Source organism: Rana temporaria, chromosome 4, assembly GCF_905171775.1.
Source record: "Rana temporaria chromosome 4, aRanTem1.1, whole genome shotgun sequence".
Taxonomy (NCBI): Eukaryota; Metazoa; Chordata; class Amphibia; order Anura; family Ranidae; genus Rana; species Rana temporaria.
In genome coordinates this window covers 222622354-222646004 of record NC_053492.1, presented here as the reverse complement: position 1 = coordinate 222646004, position 23651 = coordinate 222622354, and the positions used below count along the sequence as shown (strand labels likewise).

At 39.2% G+C, this 23651-nt stretch overlaps 1 protein-coding gene across 4 annotated transcripts in view; it reads right to left on the bottom strand.

The window, feature by feature from the left end:
- Window positions 1-23651, bottom strand: part of ADGRB3 (adhesion G protein-coupled receptor B3) — a 1023178-nt gene that overhangs the window by 319301 nt on the left and 680226 nt on the right. For all 4 annotated transcript variants that reach the window (XM_040349908.1, XM_040349906.1, XM_040349909.1 and 1 more), the window contains one exon: window positions 5446-5489. In XM_040349908.1, the coding sequence (XP_040205842.1) occupies window positions 5446-5489 (44 nt within the window). The remainder of the gene's footprint in view (window positions 1-5445; window positions 5490-23651) is intronic.

The following is a 23651-nucleotide window of genomic DNA, read 5'->3' as shown; positions in this document are numbered from 1 at the left end:
TTAGCTGCTTGTCGAATATTCTTAGAACTTTCGACAGACACCATAAGCCTTCAATGACAGATTCAACATTTGTATGTTTTTCTCTGCTTCGTCTAATCTTTGTTGTTTATGTCGAATAGTCTAACCCAACCCTGTCTCTATAACGTCAAATCTTTTCTCTCTATGTCAAATCTTTCCTCTCTATGTAGAATAATCTTGGACTAATAGAGTTAAGGTTAGGCACAATCGACCGCAGGTTTGATAGACACAGATTGCTATTATCAGCGTCATGTCGAATCTCCTATCTATATCGAACTGTTGTAGCAACAAAAATGAAAATAAAGCATTTTTTTATGTCGGATCTTTTCGGATTTTGAATTCTGAGCATTTGTTTTCGTTTGTTAAAACGATAACGAAAATACCTTAAATTCGGACGAAAATGTATTTTGGAAGAAAACAAATGTACATGTCTAGTCTATTACGCATTAGTTTGTTTGTCAGGAGATAAGCTTTTAGGGATTAGATGTATTTGTGGAATTTAGAAAATGTTTGACTGTTTTTAACTAACCATGTCATGATGTCACATGGATTTTATTTTGTTTTTATATCAATAATTTTTTTTTATGAAACTACAAATGTGAAACATATATACACCATATTTCCAAAAGTATTGGGACACCTGGCATTACACGCACATGAACTTTAATGGCATTCCAGTCTTAGTCCATAAGCTTAAACTTTTCTGGAAAAGCTGTCCACAAGGTTTACAAGTGTGTCTATGTGAATGTTTGACCATTCTTCCAGAAGTGCATTTGTGAGGTGAGGCACTGATGTTGGATGAGAAGGCCTGGCTCACAGTCTCTGCTAAAATTCATGCCAAAGTTGTTCTATCCGGTTGAGGTGAATGCCAGGAAAGTTCCTCCACCCAAAACGCATTCATCCGTGTCTTTATGGACCTTGCTTTGTGCACTGGTCCAAATCATGTTCCCACATGACTGCGCACCAGTGCACAAAGCAAGGTCCATAAAGACATGGATAAGTAAGTTTGGGATGGAGGAACTTGACTGGCCTTCACAGAGTCTTGACCTCAATCTGATAGAACACCTTTGGGATGAATTAGAGAGGAGACTGTGAGCCAGGCCTTCTTATCCAACATCAGTGCCCGACCTCACAAATGCACTTTTGAAAGAACGGTCAAACATTTCCATAGAGACACTTCTAAACCTTGTGGACAGCTTTCCCAGAAGAGTTGAGGCAGTTATAGCTGCAAAGAGTGGGCCAACTCAATATTGAACCCTACGGACTAAGACTGGGATGCCAATAAAGTTCATTTGCGTGTAAAGGCACCAATACTTTTGGCAATATAGTGTATATATATATATATATATATATATATATATATATATATATATATATATATATATATATATATATATATATATATATATATATATATATATATATATATATATATATATATATATATATCAGTAGACTAAAGGGTTCTCAGTCGTAAAACTTCTCATGTATGAATGTATAAGAAAGAACATAGGGCCAGATCCTCAAAAGGGATACGCCGGCGTATCTACTGATACGCCGTCATATCCCTGTTTCTATCTTTGGAACTGATCCACAGAATCAGTTTCCAAAAGATAGGCAGAAGATCCGACATGTGTAAGGGACTTACACTGCCGGATCTTAGGATGCAGTCCTGCATTCGCCGCTGGGGGCATTTCGTGTCGAAATGCCGCTTCGGGTATGCAAATTAGCACTTACGGAGATCCACGAAGCTTTTACGCTTCGTTTTTTCTCCGTAAGTATTAAGTTGCATGTGTAAAATTAGGGCTGCTTTTACAAAGTGTAAACTGTTTACACCTTGTAAAAGTAGACCCTTCTTACCCGCGACGCTGTTATTTATTTATTTATTTTTTCCCGACGCAATTTTTTTGACCCGGCGCGATTCACGAAGCTCGACGTAACGTAATTTCGCGCTATGCACGTCGGGAAAATTACGTCACGAGCATGCGCAGTACGTCCGGCGCGGGAGCGCTCCTAATTTAAATGGGACTCGCCCCCATTTGAATAGGAACGCCTTGCGCCGGCGGAATTTAAGTTACACACCAAAAATTTCTAGGTAAGTGCTTTGTGGATCGGGCACTTAGGTAGAAATTTTCCGGCAGTGTAACTTAAATGGGAAAAGATAAGTTACGGCGGCTGGCTGTGGATCTGGCCCATAATATGCATCATCTCATCTCAAACACTGTATGTATTATGAAACTAATATATGTGATAGCATTTATTATGTAACTTTATAAAAATAAAATGTATATTGCTTGAAAAGTTTTGTCCTAATTCATATTCAGATATATGTATTTGTGACATTTTTTTCAATCCTAATGACTTTTCATTGCAAAAATTGTAATTTTCAATACTACACAGTTGACTACAGCCACTTGATAGATCGCTTCGTACACTTGCCAGCAAACAGAATGTACTTTCTAGTTTTGCTATGCCAGTAAATTGCCAACAGAACAAACTATGTCCATGTTACTGAGAGAAAGCAAGCATGTACAGTTGCCAACACATGGAAAAAAAAATCTGTTTGTTGTTGTGCATTGTACTGAGGAAAAAATACAGTTTAGCTTTTTTTCTTTGAATTTTGTTTTTTAATTAATGTTTCAGATTTTCTAATTACCAGAGTAAAAATGCCTTTCCTTTCCACATATCTAAATCAATGCTATGCACTTTATTGACTATTAAGTGAGATTTAACCTTCAGAAAAAAAGCATTTAAAAGCCAAAAGCAAAATAAATAAATACACATTCAGGAATGTTAAATATATGGGGCTTATTTACTAAAGGCAAATCCACTTTGCACTACAAGTGCAAACTACAAGTGCAAAGTGCACTTGAAATTGCACTGAAAGTACACTTGGAAGTGCAGTCTCTGTAGATCCGAGGGGGATATGCAAGGAAAATAAAAAACAGCATTTTAGCTTGCACATGATTGGATGATAAAATCAGCAGAGCTTCTCCTCATTTCAGATCTACCCCTCAGATTTACAGCGACTGAACATACAAGTGCACTTTTAGTGCAATTTCAAGTGCACTTTGCACTTGTAGTATGCACTTGTAGTGCAAAGTGGATTTGTCTTTCGTAAATAACCCCCAATGTTTACTTAGCGAAGCTTCATAAACCTTTGCTGTGCACAAGACTGGATGCTTGAAGTAAACACAGCTTTACTTTTCTTGGTACCTATTGTCTACTCCTTTTATAACTCAACATTGTTGTTGTCAGGGATGTAGTTTTAGATCTTAGGGCCTCATAGTACAATTTTGATGTTGCCTCTCAGAAATCTCTTAGTGTGTCAGCTGAGACAATAGTGTCATGCACCCTAATAAAAATGTGACTATATAGGAAACAAGTAGCAGGAGAGCTGTTCTCATAGTTTGTACACTACTAGGAACCAGTTCTGTAAATATACATTGTAATGGAAGAGGAAGGCAGCAGTGCAGGGAATTCATTTTTTTTTTTTTGCATTTCAGATTAAAAGGCCTTAGTATAAATTCGAATTCCTCTCAGACCTTTGTCACAGCAAGCTAGTTCTGAAACATGTGGTCTAGTATTCAGTAAAAGGAAAAAAAAAAGATGTATCAGTATTAATGATCATCGCAATATTTTATATGGTTTGATAATTGTTAATGTTCCTGCACACAGTGGGGTTGATTTAATAAAGGCAAAGAGACTTGTCACTTTGCAAGTGCAGTTGAACACATTTTTCCCAGAGTTTAGTGCATGTGGTGAAGCTCTGCTGATTTCCATCATCTAATAGCATGAACGCAAAAATGTGTTTATTTTTGCCTTGAACCTGATTGGGTACTGTTTACAAAGTGAAGCTTCACCACATTAGGACATTTACCACCTTCACCTTCAGACCCTTAAAACTGTGGCTTTTTTTGCAGAACAATAGGACAGTACATCTACCTTGCTAAGGCAGTTAAAAAATATATATTTTACTGCGCACTCTGAAAAGGTGTATAAATGTGTGTCCAATATTCCCTTTTTTATATACACTGCACAATTATTGATGTTTTGTATACATCATTGGTAGTACAATGTCAATGATAAGCTGATTTATGGTTGTCACGATCAATATTTTATTGTAAATGCTATGGAATTTTTACTACTTTGTAATAAAAACATTTTTATATTATAATTTTGACTGTCCATCAGTTGCTCATACGATGCCATTACAGTCCACTACAGCCTCCCTTTTCTTTACAATAGTTTAGTATTCAGACAAAACAGCTACAATGCTAAGCCAGTTAAAAAACAATACTCATTACCTCTTAGCTTGAACAGGTGGATAAATAACTAGAGATTCAGCCGCCTCTGTAACCCTTAATAATCTAGTACTGGATGCGTGCTATCTTTGTATTTACACAGCTTTTCTATGTTTAACAGCTTGCCTAGTAGCACTTCTTCCCACCCTCAAGTACTGAGGGAACTGATTTAGTTTTCAGTAAAAAATAAATGTTTTATCAATAATGGGGTTCCTCCCAACCCCAGGTCCTGGAGCAGTAAAGTGGGCTATCTTTGGCTATAGTTATGTGCCTACAATTTTTTTTGTTTTTCTTTTCATATGTTCTTGGGGTTTATGCCTGGTAATGTATGGGTTAATAAGGTGTAGCACATTGTTCCTTTTTGGTCAGCGGTGCTTCCTGTGGTGGGGGATATATATAGTGATATGGAGTTGGGCCTGTGAGTATTTGGTCATCAGTCGGAAGACCATAAACATGGAGATATAGTATTGAACCTACAGTGGGTTACACAAACAGTCAAAAAAAGGGAATGTCAGACACATAGGAGGACTTTTCAGGATCATCTTCTTTAATCACTTATACACCTTTTCAGAGTGTGCAGTAAAACTTTTTTTGCTGCCTTAGAAATGTGTCACTCTTCAGAGGTCAAAATTTGTGTGAATGAACCCTTATGCCCTGTGCACACGATCGGTTCGTCTGATGAAAACGAACCGATGGACCGTTTTCATCGGACGAACCAATCGTGAGTGGGCCCCTTTGTTTTTTTTCCCTTTGTTGAAAAAAAATAGAACCTTTTTAAATTTTTCTTATGGTTAAAAAACAGATAGAAGAAAACGATCGTCTGTGGGGAAATCCATCGGTCAAAAATCCACGCATGCTCAGAATCAATTTAACGCATGCTCGGAAGCATTGAACTTCATTTTTCTCAGCATGTCGTAGTGTTTTACGTCACCTCGTTGGACACGATCGGATTTTTAACCGATGGTGTGTAGGCAAGACTGATGAAAGTCAGCTTCATTGGATATCTGATGGAAAAATCCATCGGTTTAGATTCCATCAGATATCAGATTGTGTGTACAGGGCATTAGGGTTGGGAAAAGCAAAAAAATACATAATTTCAAAATAAAGTCCATTTAGCACTTACGATTTTGAGTCATCCCAAAGAACACAGTATGGCTTTAAAGTACTCTGAAAAAAATAAAAATAACATTATTACCACACAGCATTTCCTCAGAGTACACAAAGATACCATTATTATACCACTAATATTGAATGATGTAATTGGTCAGATACATTTTAATTGTGGTGTAAAAGTAATCCAATAACAACTTTCGGATGCAATTAATTAGATAAATTATAATGATACTTTTGTTTAATGTTATTATCATTCATTGATTAATAATGTTGCTCCCCAGCTTCCTTGCTAAACATTTGACAATACTGTATTCTATTATGACAGTTAAACATTAATACATAAAAAGTAAGACAGTGAGGAGAGAGATAGTATTTCTGGATAGGAATGTAGAAAAGCAATGTTTATCATTATCATGGCCATGCTTGTCACACCTTTACGTTCTGTCTGACCACACAAATAGATGCACCCTCTTGCTTTTTAAAACCTGAACATGATAAAAGGGTTGAGAATAACCCAGTAAGCATGATAAATCTTTAATTCTTGTAAACATATTTTCAAACTTTTAATAATGCATACACAATTTTCCAACTAACCATGTACTATATCTACATGCTAGATAGCAGGGCTGAGCTTTGTATTCAGGCTAAACAAGGGTTTGTTTCAAATATACAAGTTCAGAATGTAATAGATGGCCAAACTAAATGTATTTTTGGCCAGACTAAACCTCCAGCTGTGGGGGTAGGTGAAATGCATACATTGGAATTACTACTAGGCTGGTCGTTAAGCCCTGTACACACGATCGGTTTGTCCGATGAAAACAGACCGATGGACTGTTTTCATCGGACAAACCGATCATGTGTGGGCCCCATCGGTTTGTTTTCCATCGGTAAGAAAAAATAGAAATGTTTAAAATTTTTCCTATGGATAAAAAAACGATAGAAAAAACGATTGTCTGTGTGGAAGTCCATCAGTCAAAAATCCATGCATGCTCAGAATCAAGTCGAGGCATACTCGGAAGCATTGAACTTCATTTTTCTCAGCACATCGTAGTGTTTTACGTCACCGTGTTTTGGCACGGTCAGATTTTTGACTGATGGTGTGTAGGCAAGACTGATGAAAGTCAGCTTCATTGGATATCCGACAAAAAAATCCATCAGATTAGATTCCATCAGATATCCGATCGTGTGTACAGGGCTTTAGGGAGCCAATAGCCGCGAGTTGCCTAACAGCCGATAAGTCATCCTGATCTATCCCATTAAGCTAAAAAAAAAATGGTGGGTCATTGCTGACATGTACAAACAAAGGCACGGGTTTCCCTTCAAAATCCATACCAGTCCCTATAGGTTGTGGATGGGGGATCCCACAAAAAACAAATGGGGAAAATTGAAAAACCCCATGCAACAAAGCAAGAAAAATAACGATGGGTCCCCCCCTAAATCAATACCAGACATTAATACAGCATGTAGCCTTGCTGTCCAAAAAAATGGGGGGATTAGCGTGCATCCCCCAAAACCAAAACCATACTAGGCCATAGGGGTACCTGGGGTTGGTGGGTAGGAGGATTAATACAATCTATAAGCCCAATTTAAAAATAAGGGGTCCCCAGATACCAACCCCCATGTGTAGGAAAAAGGGATACATAGTGCACAAAAAGTAAAGTACATAAACAGTCACACTTCGACAAGTCCTTCATTTAAAAAAACATTCTTTGTTATCCAGAGTTGCACATTCTTGTCAATCATGACTGCCCATCTGATCGCTCACTGTGAATGACTTCTCACGGGACCCGCAGTGGAATATAGCATGTAGGCAAGCATTAAGGGCCAGATTCACATAGAATTACGTTGCTCCTGGGCAGCGTAACGTATGTGATTTACGTTACACCGCCGCAGGTTTACAGCGTAAGTGCCTGATTCTCAGAACTCTTACCTGTAAACTTGCGGCGGTGTATCGTAAATGCGCTCGGCGCAAGCCCGCCCAATTCAAATGCACCATTCCCGCGCCGAACGTACTGCGCATGCTCCGTCGGGTAAATTACCCGACGTGCATTGCGCTAAATGACGTCGCACGGACGTCATTTGTTTTGACGTTACCGTAAATGGCGTCCAGCGCCATTCATGGATGACTTACGCAAACGACGTTGTTTTTTAAATTTCGACGCGGGAACGACAACCATACTTAACATGGCTTAGGACAACTAGGGCTCAGCCCTAATTTTACACGCGTAACTCGACGGAAACAACGTAAAGTTAGATCGACGGGCAGCGCGGACATTTGGGGATCGCCGTAACTAGTCATTTGCATATTCTACGCCGACCGCAATGGCCTCGCCACCTAGCGGCAGGCCTAGAATTGCATCCTTAAGATCCGACAGTGTAGTTCAATTACACCTGTCGGATCTTAGTGCTAGCTATGAATCAGTCGCATAGTTAGGACGGCCCTAACACAGAGATACGACGGCGTATCAGGAGATACGCCGTCATATCTCTTTTGTGAATCTGGCCCTAAATTTTTTTGATGTTTCACTTTAAGCATTATTTACATTTCTGCTTCCCACTAAATGGATTTTTTTTTTCTGGTACTTATCCATCAGGGCAGTGTTCAGCCATCGTGCCTCTGTTTGAAAATCTTGCCTATTAGCCTAGAAAACTGCCATTACTGGTTTCTAAGATTCTGTTTCTATTAATTTGAATAGGGTTTAGGTTTGGCAACCAAACTACAGTAATTAGCAGAAAGTACTTGAACCAATCCCAGGTACTTTTGGCTAATCCCTGCTTGTCAGTATGAAGCTGATGATTAAAAATAAACCAGTTTTGGATCTTTAGTTCTTGCTTCTTGCAGAGAATAAAAAAACATTCTTCTGCTATAAAATCTAGCATACTATTGATGTAAATATAACATAACTGTCTTTTGGGCCTCACCTACTCCCAAATAGAATAATTCTAGTAACACCTAGGGCTAACTAAGTGCAGAGGGTTCAGGAGTTATAGGGTATTAGGTCATCAGCTAACATTTTTTGCCATGTGTGGTGCATCAATCATTTATGTTTTGGCACCATTGTTAAATCTGTACATTCAATTCTAAAAAAAATATATGTTTTTACATACTATAATACATACAGTACTATTATCAATAAAAGCATTTACATTACACTCAGTTTTAAGCTAATGTGGGGTGAACACCCTAAAATTACCGCATATACTCGAGTATAAGCCGACCTGAATATAAGCCGAGGCCCCTAATTTTACCACAAAAAACTGGGAAAATGTATTGACTCGAGTATAAACCTAGGGTCAGAATGCAGCAGAATGCAGCAGCTACTGTAAGCAGAAAAGAGGGTCAACAATGCCCATTTTCAGCTTCACTCTGCCCATTTGCACGCCTCACTGTGCCCATTGCAACCTCACTGTGCCCATTGCAACCTCACTGTGCCCATTGCAACCTCACCTCACTGTGCCCATTGCAGCCTTGCCAATCGCAATACCTGATTCTATACTCCTGACTGTGTACCTGATTATGGTGACATGCAGAGTCAGACAGCGGGTGTCCTTGGTTAAAAAGTCGATTAGGCCTATTACAAACGTCCTTTTATCCTTTCATCCAAGAGGACAAGAGGACATCTGTGATAGGCGGAACACTGAATTCAGTGTCTGCTGGGAAACTAAGTGTTCCGTCTATCATGGAACAGAGCGAGGAGGAAGGCGACTTTTCAACAATGGACGCCCCCCGCCGTCTGACTCTGCACAATAATCTGGTACACAGTCAGAAGTATAGACTCGAGTATAAGCCGAGGGGGGAATGTTCAGCCTAAAAAAAAGGGCTGAAAAACTTGGCTTATACTTGAGTATTTACGGTTTATACAATATCCATTTGGTTTCAAGCTTAGAATTTTCTCTTTAAATATAACCACCCCTCCAGTAGAAAGTGTATTTCCCACACAGACCTTACTGCTATACTGTGCATAGAGCTTGGAAACACTACGGGGTTGATTTACGAGAGGTAAATAGTCTGTGCACTGCAAGTGCAGTTACTCTAGATCTTATGGGAACATGCATGGAAAATAAAAAACTGAATTTTTGCTTGCACATGATTGGATGAAAGAATTCAGCAGAGCTCCCCCTCTCTCCAGAGCTTCCCTCAGATCTAGAGCAACTGCAGCAACTTGCAGTGCACTTCTAGTGCACAGTATATTTGTCTTTAGTAAGTCAACCTCATTATCCCCCAAAGGCCCTTGCGATTTTCTGACAATCTGCACTATTGTAATGTCCTTGCTTTTGTGTTTACACATATCCCTTTTGAGCTGGAAGTCCAGAGGGCAAAACAGCTGATCTTTGTAGTAGGCAGACATATTCCTGTGTGAGTTATGACCATTCAGTTTGTATAGGTTATGGCGCTTTGGTAAGCATTTAGCTTGTATCACCAGGCAGTGTTGATTATCTACATTTTAGAGGGATAGTTTAAGACTATCATCACTGGGACTGTGAATGAGCACACACCCACTTTCTTTTGGGAACATTTTATGGTTTTAATATTTTTATGTACATGCATGTATGTGGATGCATAATTCAACTTATTTGTTAATAACCATTTTATATAGTATTTTTATTTAGCTAACGTTCAGCGGTTTCAACAATTTCATGTACATGTTTTTATGTGGATGCACAATCTAATTAATTTGTTATTAATTATTTAATTTAGCATTCAAGGCAATATGTGTGAAGAGTGTACTTAGGGATTTGTGTTGGGTAACATTTCACTCACATGTACATGTGTTTTGTGAATGCACAATTTAATTACTTTGATGTTAATTATTTTATTTTGGTAATTAGAGCACTATGATTGCATACACACTGTTGAACATAGCGGCTATATATATATTTAACTAACTATTTAACTAAACCAGCAGAAAAATGGTAAGGGGAAAAAAAACAATGTGGGGGGGGAGTTCCTCTTTAACTCTTAGCCCAGCTACCCAAATCTTTTAACACTTTACCATGTAACCTAAAAAATAACCACTAACTTTTAACCATGGCCTTAACTTGCAACTATTAGCTAAGCTTTACTCTAACCTAACCCCTAACACTAATCCAATCCCTCTTTACCTACCTTTCTTACACCAAACATATTGAGCCATCTAAGATGCATGGCAAAACCTTAGCACCAAGAATACTCAAAGTATTATCTAACTACCATTTACTGCAGCTCCGATTTTTTCGACTTGGAGCTAAAATATCAATTCAATATGTTTGTTCTAGTGAAGCATTATGAATTTGATTAGATCGAGGGACCTGACACCAGCTGCCTTATGTTTCTAGGTGACTCTTGGTAAGGCAACTGCCAGAACTGTCATAATATGGTAGATGTCTGATAAAAAATAAAATAAAAAAATGTACGTTTCCTTATACCCTCTGCTGTTTTATCTATTACCTGAGCTTGTAGATCACTCAGTTTACTCAAGGCCTCTTTCACACGGGACGGATTCGTGTTGATCCGCCCCGTGAACCTCCGCCGGCGGATGACAGGGCGGTCCCCGCACACTGTGCAGGGACCGCCCTGTCTTTTCTTCGCTCTCCCCTATGGGGGGATCGGATGAACACGGATCGCATGAGATCGGGTGTCAGCGGATGTTCATCCGCTGACACCCGCAATCTCATAGGGATCAATGTATGTCTCTTTTTCATCCGTACACAGATGGATGAAAAAGTGGACATACGGTCCGCCCGTGTGAAAGAACCCGAAAAGGAAAATACTGGGGTGGTTTTACTAAAGGCTAAAAGATTGTGCACTTTGAAACTACAATTGCCCTCTGCAAGTGCAGGTGCATTCATTTTTCCCAGAGCTTAGTAAATGCGGTAAGGGTTTGATGATTTTCATCATCTGTGCAAGCAAAAATACAATTTTTAAAAAAAATCTTGCACCTGATTGGGTATTCTTTACAAAGTGAAGCTTCACTATATTCACTAAGCTCTGGGGAAAATGAGTGTAACGGCACTAGCAGAGTCAGAGTACACTACCCCAGTGTGTCTAACTATATTAGACAAATTGTAAAGACTGGGGCTCCTGTTCAGGCTTTTTAATAATCCTCTGTGGCATTAACTTGTGTATCTTGGTAACAGCAATAACTAGCTAATTTTAAGTAGGTATTCTATCAAGTAACTATCATTTGGTTAAACATCAAGCAATCTAACCTGCAATATTTAGAGTAACCAAGACAGCTTAATATTTTTTTAAATTACATATTTGTACAGACTCTCTTCTGATGGTGAATTTTAAAACCAGCAGCATTTTCTTTTTCATTATTGATAGAAAACAAATTGTAGAACTAATCTAAAAAAAGCATGATTAAACTACAGCCATGTAATCATATCTGACAACAAATATCACTGTTCAAGACACGTGACACAAATAATCAAACTGGCAAAAGATGACTCACTTTTGTAATCACAAAAAATTTCAAAAAATAAAAAACACGTATAGTCATCACTGACAACTCTTAACTATTCCTGTCAATAGCTGTTGTAAAGAAGAACATAAAAAGTGTTGAAGGAAACCAATCTTAAGTGTTGCTTTGTATTTATCAGTTTTACATTGTGAATTTTATCCAGTAGGTGTGTTCAATTGTGAATACACATTTGTATTAAGTATGTCCGGCTAATGGTAGAACACCACTTTAATTAGCACCTCATCCCAGATAGTCAATTGTATACGGTAAAAAGGGAAAATGGATTGTTGCGGTGCTTACAAATAATAATATAAACCACATATTAAATATAATTTTTATAATTTTAATGAGAATAGCGTTAAAAAAGTACAACAGAGCTAAGTTGTTCAGAGATATTCAACATATTCATAGTGCAGGTGGTCAAAACACAAACGTTCAAGTTTTGGCAGAGAATTAAAATTTGTATATTAACCCAACATGTTTCGCCTAATAGCTTCATCAGGGGATATACAAATCAAACAGGGAATGCGCAGGACTGTACAAAAATACAAAAGAAAATGATACAAGTAACTGGATATTAAGGAGATTTGTGCTAAAAATTATTGGACTGGAGCCAAACGCTAGCTAAAACTTTATTGTTGGGGTAGCATTGGGAAGGTTATTCATTATGGTTTATCACTTTGTCATTCATTTATTTATTCTCTTGTTTTGTACTTACGTCTGCTTATTATAATTATGCATTTTGTTTTCCAGCATTTTTATTCAAAAATAAATGTAATTGTAATGCATTGCATAAACTGTTATGGCTATATAAATACTGTATACAAATTATTTACAATACAAAATGTTGTAAAAACATCTGTTTTTAACGAATGTCCGTTTACTCGTTAGAGGAAGGAGCATCTTATAGCGGCTCTTGTTACAGTGCCCTCCTGTGGATTCTTTGGAGACTACAGGCATCCACAGCTTTCTCATAGTAGACAAATACTTCACTATGGTGGTTTCCCTCTCTCTCTTTGTCCAATATGAGAGTGCTTGAACTTAGGAAACTTAAAGCCGCTTAGCTGAATCTTGGAACTGGTTTAGTGACCAACTGCTTTATTTGACCTTTTCTAACCAATTAGGTCAATACCTTGTTGTAAGAGGCAATCCATTAGCGCACTTTTGGGGGATCTTCTTGGTGGAGGTGGACATCTCTCACATTGAATTTCCAGCATTGTTTATTCAGTTCAATCTGACAAGAACACTTATGAATGGACTATATACATTTATTTATTTATTTATTTATTTATCATATTTCTTTTGTATTCACTCCAAATTGTGTTTATGTTCACTTGTATGCTATTGTTGGTTCAGACGGACCATCTTACATTATTAATACTGTTCAGGTATTACTTAACGTTTAGGTAGAATTTATTCACTTATTATTTAGTTCTAGCGCCCCTCCACATATCTACACTATTCAATTTTTGACCTTTGACTGAGGTCTCAATTTTAGGGGAGCTGCTTACTTATTATTTTTGTGTAGTCTACTACATTAATATATAATTTTTTTGGCACGAGATATTACAATTTTCCATCTCTGTCTGCAGTGTGCTACGATTATCTTCCTGTGTACCGTTTTTGGCTTGTCCCTGACTTCTCCTGTTTGCCTGTGATCTTGACCTTTTGCCTGTCCCTTGGTTACCCCTGTCTGCCTGTTGCCCGACCTCGGCTTACCCATCACTACCGCTTGGCTGCTTGCTGCTTCCCCTCTCTCCCTGCGGAGCATGACCTAGGGGATCCAAGGGGTCGCAACCTGGATCCAGCTGCGGCGAAGGCCATTCTCACCACTAGAGGCTCTGGTAAACACAAAGCTGGGTCTTAGACTCCGCGCCCTGGACGATCTTGGGTTCACACTTCCTCTCTTATCGCAGCAGTCGGTCATAGGTTTCACTACCCTGTGGTGCATCCCTGACCCCAACGGTGTGCACTTGTCACCTGGCCACAGGTGACCTGACAATATCCCTCCTGCCTCAACAGGTTGGATAGACCAAATTCTGATAAACTGAATGCTATTTCCACTTTTGCTGTCACTGAATGATGTGTGCTAATCACTGCTTTATTAAAAAATTATTTGTGGTAGCAATAAACGATTAAAGTGTATTTAGTAATATTATACTAGTCTGGTAATAATATAGGTGTTAATAGGATTACATTTGTCACAGCTTTTGAAGCTTCACTGCAGAGAAGATGAAATATCACTTACTACTAACAAACTGCATACAGGTGTTTTTGAATTTTTGGGTATTTTGTTTCACTCAACATATTTTGTAATTTCCCAAATGGTTGTATGTCTGGCGTACTGTGAATGGCTTGTTAGCTACAGAGTCTGTTGGAGAAAGAAACAGCATCATGTGTACCTCTCAGATTGTGACATTATGTGTACTTAGTTTGTGAGGGCGTCCTGTTGTAGTTTCCTGACTGTCTCCTTCCCTGTGATCTCCTGAATAGTTATCCAGCAGTTGCTGCTGGATCTGTGTTGGCGGGTGACAGGTTGGAGGAGTTTTGTGTGGCTTATTCTGTTTGTGATTAAGAGATGTTTTCGTTTTTGGATGTATGTGTTATATGACATGTGTAGTGGGAATGATATTCTAATTGATTTCTAATTGATTTATTGGTTAATTGTTTAATTGGCAAACCATGCTTACCTGTGTCATATGGAAAATAAGATCAGCATCTCCATAAAGCTGGTCAGCAGAGGGAAGCATGAATTGCTCTATAATTTCCTGGTAGAGGGCTGCACTGACTTTGGACTTGATATAACACAGTGGACCAACACCAGCAGATGGTATGGCTCCCCAAATCATCACTGACTGTGGAAACTTTTGCATTTCATTTGAAAATCAAAGTCCCAGAGTCTGAAGGAAGAGTTGGGAGGCAAGTTGCATAAAGTCCAGTGTGAAGTTTCCACAGTCAGTGATGATTTGAGAAGCCATGTCACCTGCTGGTGTTGGTCCACTGTGTTTTATCAAGTCCATAGTCAATGCAGCCCTCTACCAGAAAATTCTAGAGCCCTTAACGCTTTCCTCTAATGACCAGCTTTATGGAAATGTTAATTTCATTTTTCAGCAGGACTTGGCACCTGCCCACACTCCCAAAAGTACCAGTTCCTGGTTTAATGATCATGGTATCACTGCGTTTGATTGACCATAAAATTTGCCTGACCTAAACCCCATAGGGACACTGTTGGTTATTGTTAGGAGAAAGATGAGAGACACAAGACTCAACAATGCAGATGAGCTGAAAGCCACTATCACTGCGAACTGGGCTTCCATAACACCTCAGCAGTGCCAGAGGCTGATCGCCTCCATGCCATATCACATTGATGCAGTAATTTATGCAAAAGGAGCCCCGACCACATATTGAGTGCATACTATACTGTGCATGGACATACTTTTCAGTAAGCCAACATTTCTGTATTAAAAGTCCCTTTTAATTATGGGTCTTATGTAACATTCACATTTTCTGAGATACTGAGTTTTGGGTTTTCAGTAGCTATAAGCCATAACAATCAAAATTAAAAGAAAGAAATGCTTGAAACATATCGCTCTATATAAAATATATGAGTTTCACTTTTTGAATTGAATTACTGAAATAAATTAACTTTTTTGATGATATTCAAATTGTATTAGATGCGCCTATATATATATATATACCGGTATATATACATACATATGTATATATATCTATATCTATATAGATATAGATATATACAGAGCTTTTTTCCTCAGAAAATAGGTGCAGGAACTCAACCATGACCCGTTCAGATTTCACAAACCGTAGAAGGGTCTTAAAGGGGCATTAAATACCAGGATTGCATTACATACAGAGCACAGAGTTCAGGGTGGTTACATACAGAGTGCAGAGCTGTCACTTGTAAACACAGAAACCAGACTTCTGTGTTTACAAGTGATTGTGGTGAGCAGGCACCAAAGGGTCTGAGCCAGAGGTGGTGGAACTGAGTTCCCCCAAGTTCCCCCTGAAAAAAAGCCCTGGATATATATATATAAATATATAGATCTATCTATATCTATATATATATATCTATATCTATATATATATATATATATATATATATATATATATATATATATATATATATATATATATATAGATAGATAGATAGATAGATAGATAGATAGATAGATACCAGGATTTATTTATTATTCATGTATGTGTATATGAGGTTTGAGTAAGCACTGAATTTAGCACAAAACATGCCATTTTTTAGCGTCCCTGTCATTCCTGTTAATGATTCAATAAAGATACCAAGAAGTGCAGCAATATTCTGGATTTGTGGATGCTACTAAACTGCATACAATAATGTAATTTAAAGATTGGTCTGCTTAAAAGACAACACTCTTCTGATTCCAACCACAGACTAAACCAATGGAAAAGACCGAGAGATGCCAGTGCCACATTGCCTAAAGACGTCTATAAAATAAAGCTAAGCCAGAGTGATATATGAATAATACATATACCCAATTTCTAAGTACCTAGTTCTATAAAATACAATACATTATTATATGTAATTCTGCAAAATAGTGTTAATAAGATCCATCATCATTTTTTAATAAGTCCTGAATAATAATATCTACAATATCTACTGTAAGAATATGAACAGTATTCATTAATGCAGCACTACTTTCGTCACAAGGACATTGGGTATATTAGAATTATAAAGACATATAGCTTTCAGTCTTTCATCTGAATTGTTAAGCAAAAAAAAATCTGCTGGAAACAGCAAAGGAAGAGAATGAACAAAATTGGATATTGCTACAGTCCATCCCTTTGGGGAGGAAATGAAATGAAAGTGAAATGGACAGGCATGTACAATGAAAAATACTGATCACTGGCATGGAAATCATTCCATGTACTGTGAGGCTTAGTGCATTATGCAGAAAAGTAAGAAAAAATTATCCAGCAGTCCTTGGCACATACATCCAACAGAAAGATTGCATGAGAATCTTTCTTTTTTATATGCTTGGTTACTTTGCAAAATAAAGCTGCCATTGAGAACATTAAATACTTAAACACTTGCAGCGCTACTTGAAGTTTATTATAAGGATATTTTGATTTAAATAGATGCTAGTATGTATACACAAGTCATGATAACATTGTAAATATTGATTATGATGATTATTATATTAATGTTAAAAAGTCAATAATTAAAGCCTAACCCTATGTTTACTTTCATCTTAAATAGGTTGTTTTGGTCAAACTGACCATAGTCACATTAGTTAGTAAAGGAAATCGTTTTTTGAGCCATTTGGCTCTAGGCAGGGCTCAAGTCCTGCGGGAACGCGTGGGAACGGAGTTCCTGCACTTTTTTCACAGCAGGAACTCTGTTCCTCCTGCCGAGAGCAACCAAGCCGCCCGAGCAAATCTCTCACTAAGCGGCGATGCCCAGCTCAAGTCACTGTCAGGGGCAGGCGAACCTTAGTAATCTTTTATGTTACCGGCCGCTTCCTGTATATGGATTCATCGGGTAGTGTGCAGGTATTCCGTCACTTCCTCGATGCCGCAATGTCTTCTGGGAGCTTTTGTCATTGTTCCCAGGAGACATTGCGGAGGTCTGCCGCGAGTTATCGCGGGATTTAGAAAGAAGCAACATTGCGGCATCGAGGAAGTGACGGAATACCCACAAACCACCCGATGAATCCATATACAGGAAGCGGTCGGTAACATCAAGGATTACTAAGGTACAGTGGATCGGAAAAAAAAAGAAAACATGCGGTTTAGTAATTATGCATATGAGCGTATCATTTTTTTTTTTTTTTTTGTGGGGGAGTGGATCTTGGGTGGGGGTTCCCAAACTTTTTTCCCCAGGACTTGACCCCTGATTTCAAATGAAAGTAAACACGGAGTTAGGCTTTAAGGTTTACATGTGCTTATTCCATGAGCATTTTGGTATTTACATATTCTTTATAAGCAGAAAAATATCTTTAAAAATCCCTTGACCCTTCTAATCTCTGTATCAGTGCCCACAGCGCCACCTATAAATATGCCACCACCAGTACTGCCTATCAGTGTTACCTACTAGTGTTGACCAGTGCCACCTATCAGTGCCCATCAGTGCTACCTGTCAGTGCCCATCACTGCCATCTATCAGTGCTAATCATCAGTGACACATATCAGTGCCCTTCAGTGTTGCCCATCAGTGCTCTTCAGTGCCACCCATCAGTGCCACCCATAAATGCCACCTATCAGGGCCCATTAGGGCCGCCTCATCAGTGCCGCCTCATCAGTGCTGCCTTATCAGTGCCCATCAATGCCATCTTTTCTGTCTCTATCAGTGAAGCCTATCAGTGCTCATCAGTGCAGCCCATCAGTGCCCATTAGTGCAACCTAAGCATTTGTTTATCAAAAAATAAAAACCCCAGCAGTGATTAAATACCACCAAAAAAAACTCTATCTGTGTGAAAAAAATTATAACAATTTCATTTGGAAACAGTGTAGCATGACTGCCAATTGTCATTCAAAGTGCGACAGTGCTGAAAGCTGGAAATTGGTCTGGGCAGGAAGGGGGTTTAAGTGCCCAGTAAGCAAGTGGTTAAGCAAGTGGTGTTCCTTTGTTATTTGTAAAATTTTAGGAATAAAATGTTTTTCAAATTTGAATGCTGACATTAGATGTTAAGTAATAAAATGGCCCTGTATTCCTTATCAAAGTTTAGTCTTCTCTGAACTGGTTAGTGTGTTTGGTAGATGCTGGAGAGAGGTAGACCATCTGACATTTTTTTTCTCTCCCTAGGAGACCCAACTAATAACATCTCTGCTCTTGAGTTACTGGGTCTGCATACCTGCTATGGTGATAATGTTGGATTTCTTCTTTATTTTACATTAACCACTTATGGACCGCCGCACGACGATATACGTCGGCAGAATGGCACAGCTGGGCACATGGACGTATATATACGTCCCCTTTAAGAGCCCAGCCATGGGTCGCGAGCACGCCTCCGGCGGCACACTTGCGACCTGGTCCGAAGCTCTGTGAACGCGCCCGCGGTGCTGAAGAACCGGGAGAGGTGAGTGTAATCAAACCTTCCCCGTTCTTCTCTGTGGCAATGTCAGTGATCGTCTGTTCCCTGATATAGGAAAAGACGATCACTGACGTCACACGTCCAGCCCCACCCCCCTACAGTTAGAAACGCACATGAGGTCACACTTAACCCCTACAGCACCCCCTAGTGGTTAACCCCTTCACTGCAATTGTAATTTTTCACAGTAATCAGTCCATTTTTATAGCACTTTTCGCTGTGAAAATGACAATGGTTCCAAAAATGTCTCAAAAGTGTCCGATGTGTCCGCCATAATGTTGCAGTCACGGAAAAAATCGTTGATCGCAGAGTAGCAGTAAGAAAAACAATATTAATTAAATTGCCATAAAACTATCCCCTGTTTTGTAAACGCTATACATTTTGTGCAAACCAATCGATAAACAGTTATTGCGATTCTTTTACCAAAAATAGGTAGAATACGTATCAGCCTAAACTGAGGAAAAACATTTTTTTAATATATTTTTTGGGGATATTTATTAGAGCAAACAGTTTCAAAATTGTCACTCTATTTAGGTTTATAGAGCAAAAAATAAAAAACGCAGAGGTGATCAAATACCACCAAAAGAAAGCTCTATTTGTGGGAAAAAAGGACGCCAATTTTGTTTGGGAGCCATGTCTCACGACCGCGCAATAGTCATTTAAAGCGATGCAGTGCCGAATGGCAAAAAGGGGCAAGGTCCTTAAAGCGGAGGTTCACACAAAAAGTGAACCTCTGCTTTTTGGATCCCTCCCCCCCCTCCGGTGTCACATTTGACACCTTTCAGGGGGAGGGGGTGCAGATACCTGTCTGAGACATGTATTTGCACCACTTCCGGGTTCAGATCCCAGCGGGGAATCTAGCCTGGCACGTCATCCCCCCCGCTGTCTTCTGAAAAACACTGTTCCCAGGAGAGAGCGGGGACCAGTGACGGAGCGCCACGATCCCCGCGCATGCGCAGTAGGGATTTGGGCAGTGAAGCCGCAAGGCTTCACTTCCTGATTCTCTCACCGAGGATTGCGGCGGAAGCAGCTGAGGACCGAGCGATTGCTCAGCTTCGGTTGCTGACATCGTGGGCGCGCTGGACAGGTAAGTGTCCATTTTTTTAAAGTCAGCAGCTGCCGTATTTGTAGCTGCTGGCTTTTAAAAAAAAAAATTGGCCGAACCTCCACTTTAACCTGCATATTGGTCCGGATCTTAAGTGGTAAAGAGAATGCAGAAAAGGGAATGGTAGTGCATAGCAAGGATCACTGAAAAACCTAGTCCAACAATCATGCAGAGAGTATATGATTCCCTAATATGTTTAAACATATTTCTGCTTAGACAGTTGATCAGTGAATAATTAGTCATATTTAATTAAGAAGTATAACTACTGTGTTTATTTTGCAGAAAATGCTACACAACATTAAAATAATATAAAAAAAAAATATTTTAAAAATAAAAGCTTATTTTTTTGTCAAATAGCCACAATGACAAAATCTTGTATAGTAAATTCAAGTAGGCAGAAATGGTTCTTATTAGTGATATATTGCAAATGTGTATATAAGAAACAGGCTTCTACGATGGTGTCATACATTTCTTCTCAGTATGCTTGTAAAATATCCTAAAGAAAAAGTACCTTACATAGTACATAGTAGGTGAGGTTGAAAAAAGACACACGTACATCAAGTCCAACCTATGTGTGTGATTATATGTCATTATTACATTGTATATCCCTGTATTTTGTGGCCGTTCGGGTGCTAATATCGATGCCCCTCCACTGAGACCACATCCTTGCCGCTCTTACAGTAGAGAACCCTCTACAAAGTTTAAAGCGGATGTCCACTGAACAAAAATATATTAAAAGCCAGCAGCTACAAATACTGCAGCCGTTGACTTTTAATATTAGGACACTTACCTGTCCGGGAGTCCAGTGTCGTCCGCAGCAGATCACTCGTCACTCTGCTGCCCCCCGCCATCCTCGGTGAGGGAACCAGGAAGTGAAGTGCTCCGGCTTCACTGCCCGGTTCCCTACGGCACATTCGCAAGTCGCGATACGCCTGCCGATTGGCTCCCCTGTGTTCTGGGAGCCGAGTGTTCCCAGAACACAACGGGGGGGGGGGGAGGTGACGTCATGCCCGCAGTTTACCCGAGACTGTGTGGCTGGAAGTCGGGGCAAATACCTGTCTTTAGACAGGTATCTGCAACCCCCTCCCCCCTGAAAGGTGTCAAATGTGACACCAGAGGGGGGAGGGTTCCGATCAGCGGGAGTTCCACTTTAGGGTGGAGCTCCGCTTTAAGGTCAAACCTCTTTTCTTCTAATTTTAATGAGTGGCCATGTGTCTTGTTAAACTCCCTTCCGCAAAAAAGTTTTAGCCCTATTGTGGGGTGACCAGTACGGTATTTGTAAATTTAAATCATATCCCCTCTCAAGCGACTCTTCTCCAGAGAGAATAAGTTCAGTGCTCGCAACCTTTCCGCATAACTAATATCCTCCAGACCCTCTATTAGCTTTGTTGCCCTTTTTTGTACTCTCTCCTTTTCCAGTATATCCTTCCTAAGTACTGATGCCTAGAACTGGGCGGCATACTCTAGGTGCGGCCGGATCTGAGTCTTGTAGATTACCATTTAATCTCTGGAGTTAATTCCCTTTTTAATGCATGCCAATATTCTGTTTGCTTTGTTAGCAGCAGCTGAGCCTATCATATACCAGGACCCCCAGGTCCTTTTGCACCCTAGATTACTGTTTCAACATTCTCCATACACATGGCAATCAATTGGTCAGCTGTAATAATATTTTGTTTTCGAATTTCAATTCACTAGAGTCCATTAGAACAATGGCTTTCAAATCTTCAGGCACCAATTGGCAAGCTTCTTAAAGGAGAAAAGATCACTTTGTTTTTGTAAACCTTACATTTATTTTTCAGAATGTTCGGCATATTGTTTACAATATATACACTTTTTATAAGCAAATATACTCTTTAGTGCATCTATAGCAACATGTTTTACCTGGAAATCCTGTTAGTAACAGCACTTCCAGTTGCAGGCTGACAATGTTAAGTCTCTACCTTGCAGTTAGGGATGGAGTTCAAGTTGGCAGTGACACAGGGTTCGCCATGAACACTGGCTGTTCACACTTCACAGAGCAAGCTAACAAGCCCGTTCTGCTGAAAAAAAAGCCTCTGGCTGTTGGGAATTCATCCATACAGTGGTGCTACTAATATTGACATTAAATGTTACAGCTTCCTGCTCAGGACTCAGTGGTAACTAGAATACTGGCAGCCTATGATATCCTAGCGACCAAAAGTGCATCCCTTGCCCTGTTAAGCTGCTAGCTGAAATCTTAACAAAGAAGCTAGCCGCTGAATGGGGCCTTGAATGTATCACTGGTTACTAATACACCAGTGACCACCAGCATTTTAGCAATCAAGCCCTGTGTGGGGCTCAATTGATTGCACTAATTTTAATAATTCAGATGTCATTAACATGCACAATTTGTGAACTTTGGGCTTGTTCACTGAATATGTCAGCAAATTGAACGCTCACACTACTACTTACAATTAGCAGCAGCAAGGTCAACCTCCCATGCACGCTTCATAAATTAAATGTTAGATTGCTGATGTGATAGACTCCAACAGGCAGCCCAATGGCCAATTAAAGCCACATATAAAGACTGATGCCGCATACACATGGTTGGAATTTCCAACAACAAATGTTCGATGTGAGCTTTTGGTCGGATATTCCGACCGTGTGTAGGCTCCATCGGACATTTGCTGTTGGAATTTCCGACAACAAATGTTTGAGAGCTGGTTCTCAATTTTTCCCACAACAAAAATTCTTGTCGGAATTTTATGATCGTCTGTATGAAGTTCAGATGCACACAAATCCTACGCATGCTTTGAATCATTGAACTTAATTTTTCTCGGCTCGTCGTAGTGTTGTACGTCACTGCGTTCTTGACGTTCGGAATTTCCGACAACATTTGTGTGACCATGTGTATGCAAGACAAGTTTGAATAAACAATCCGTTGGAAAAAAATCCAAAGTTTTGTTGTCGGAATGTCCGATCGTGTGTGCGCGGCATAATGCTAATTAATTGTGAGACAGTAGGCTAGGGTTGCCTGTTACACTGCAGAATCTCCAGGTAAGTCAGAAATATACAGTATTTGCTTGAAAAACTGTATGCAGATAGACATGATGGCAATTGTACCAGACAAAAATAGTTAGGCTTACATTTATAGTTATAAGTATATTTGCTAAAAGAAAAAAAAACTGCATACTGTATAGAGTATAGAAAATTTGTATAATTATAAAAAAAACGTCATCTTCAAGTAGGTAAGTGAACCATGGTTGTGGGCTAGCAGTGTTCCACAGGTTGCTGTCTGAATGAAACTTGCAATAATAAGATCTGTAAAAACTACTCCTGTTTATATTTCCCAAAGTATTGCAGTCCTCTATGCTTCCAATTCCCTTAGATGAAAGGCAAGTAACCCTAACAGAGTCATCTGAGCCAAACATGAAAAGACTCTATTTTTACTGCTACAAAAATCCAATGAATATAAATAATCTTTATTCAGTCTCAAAGGTATACTTTACATTCATTCTTCGTTCAGAAGTTTCTTTACATCTTCTGAAATAACAATTTTGCTGTCAGGAGCTACAGTACTTGAATGTAGCCGTGAAGTCAGGAATTGTGGACATGGACGATCATTCTTTAA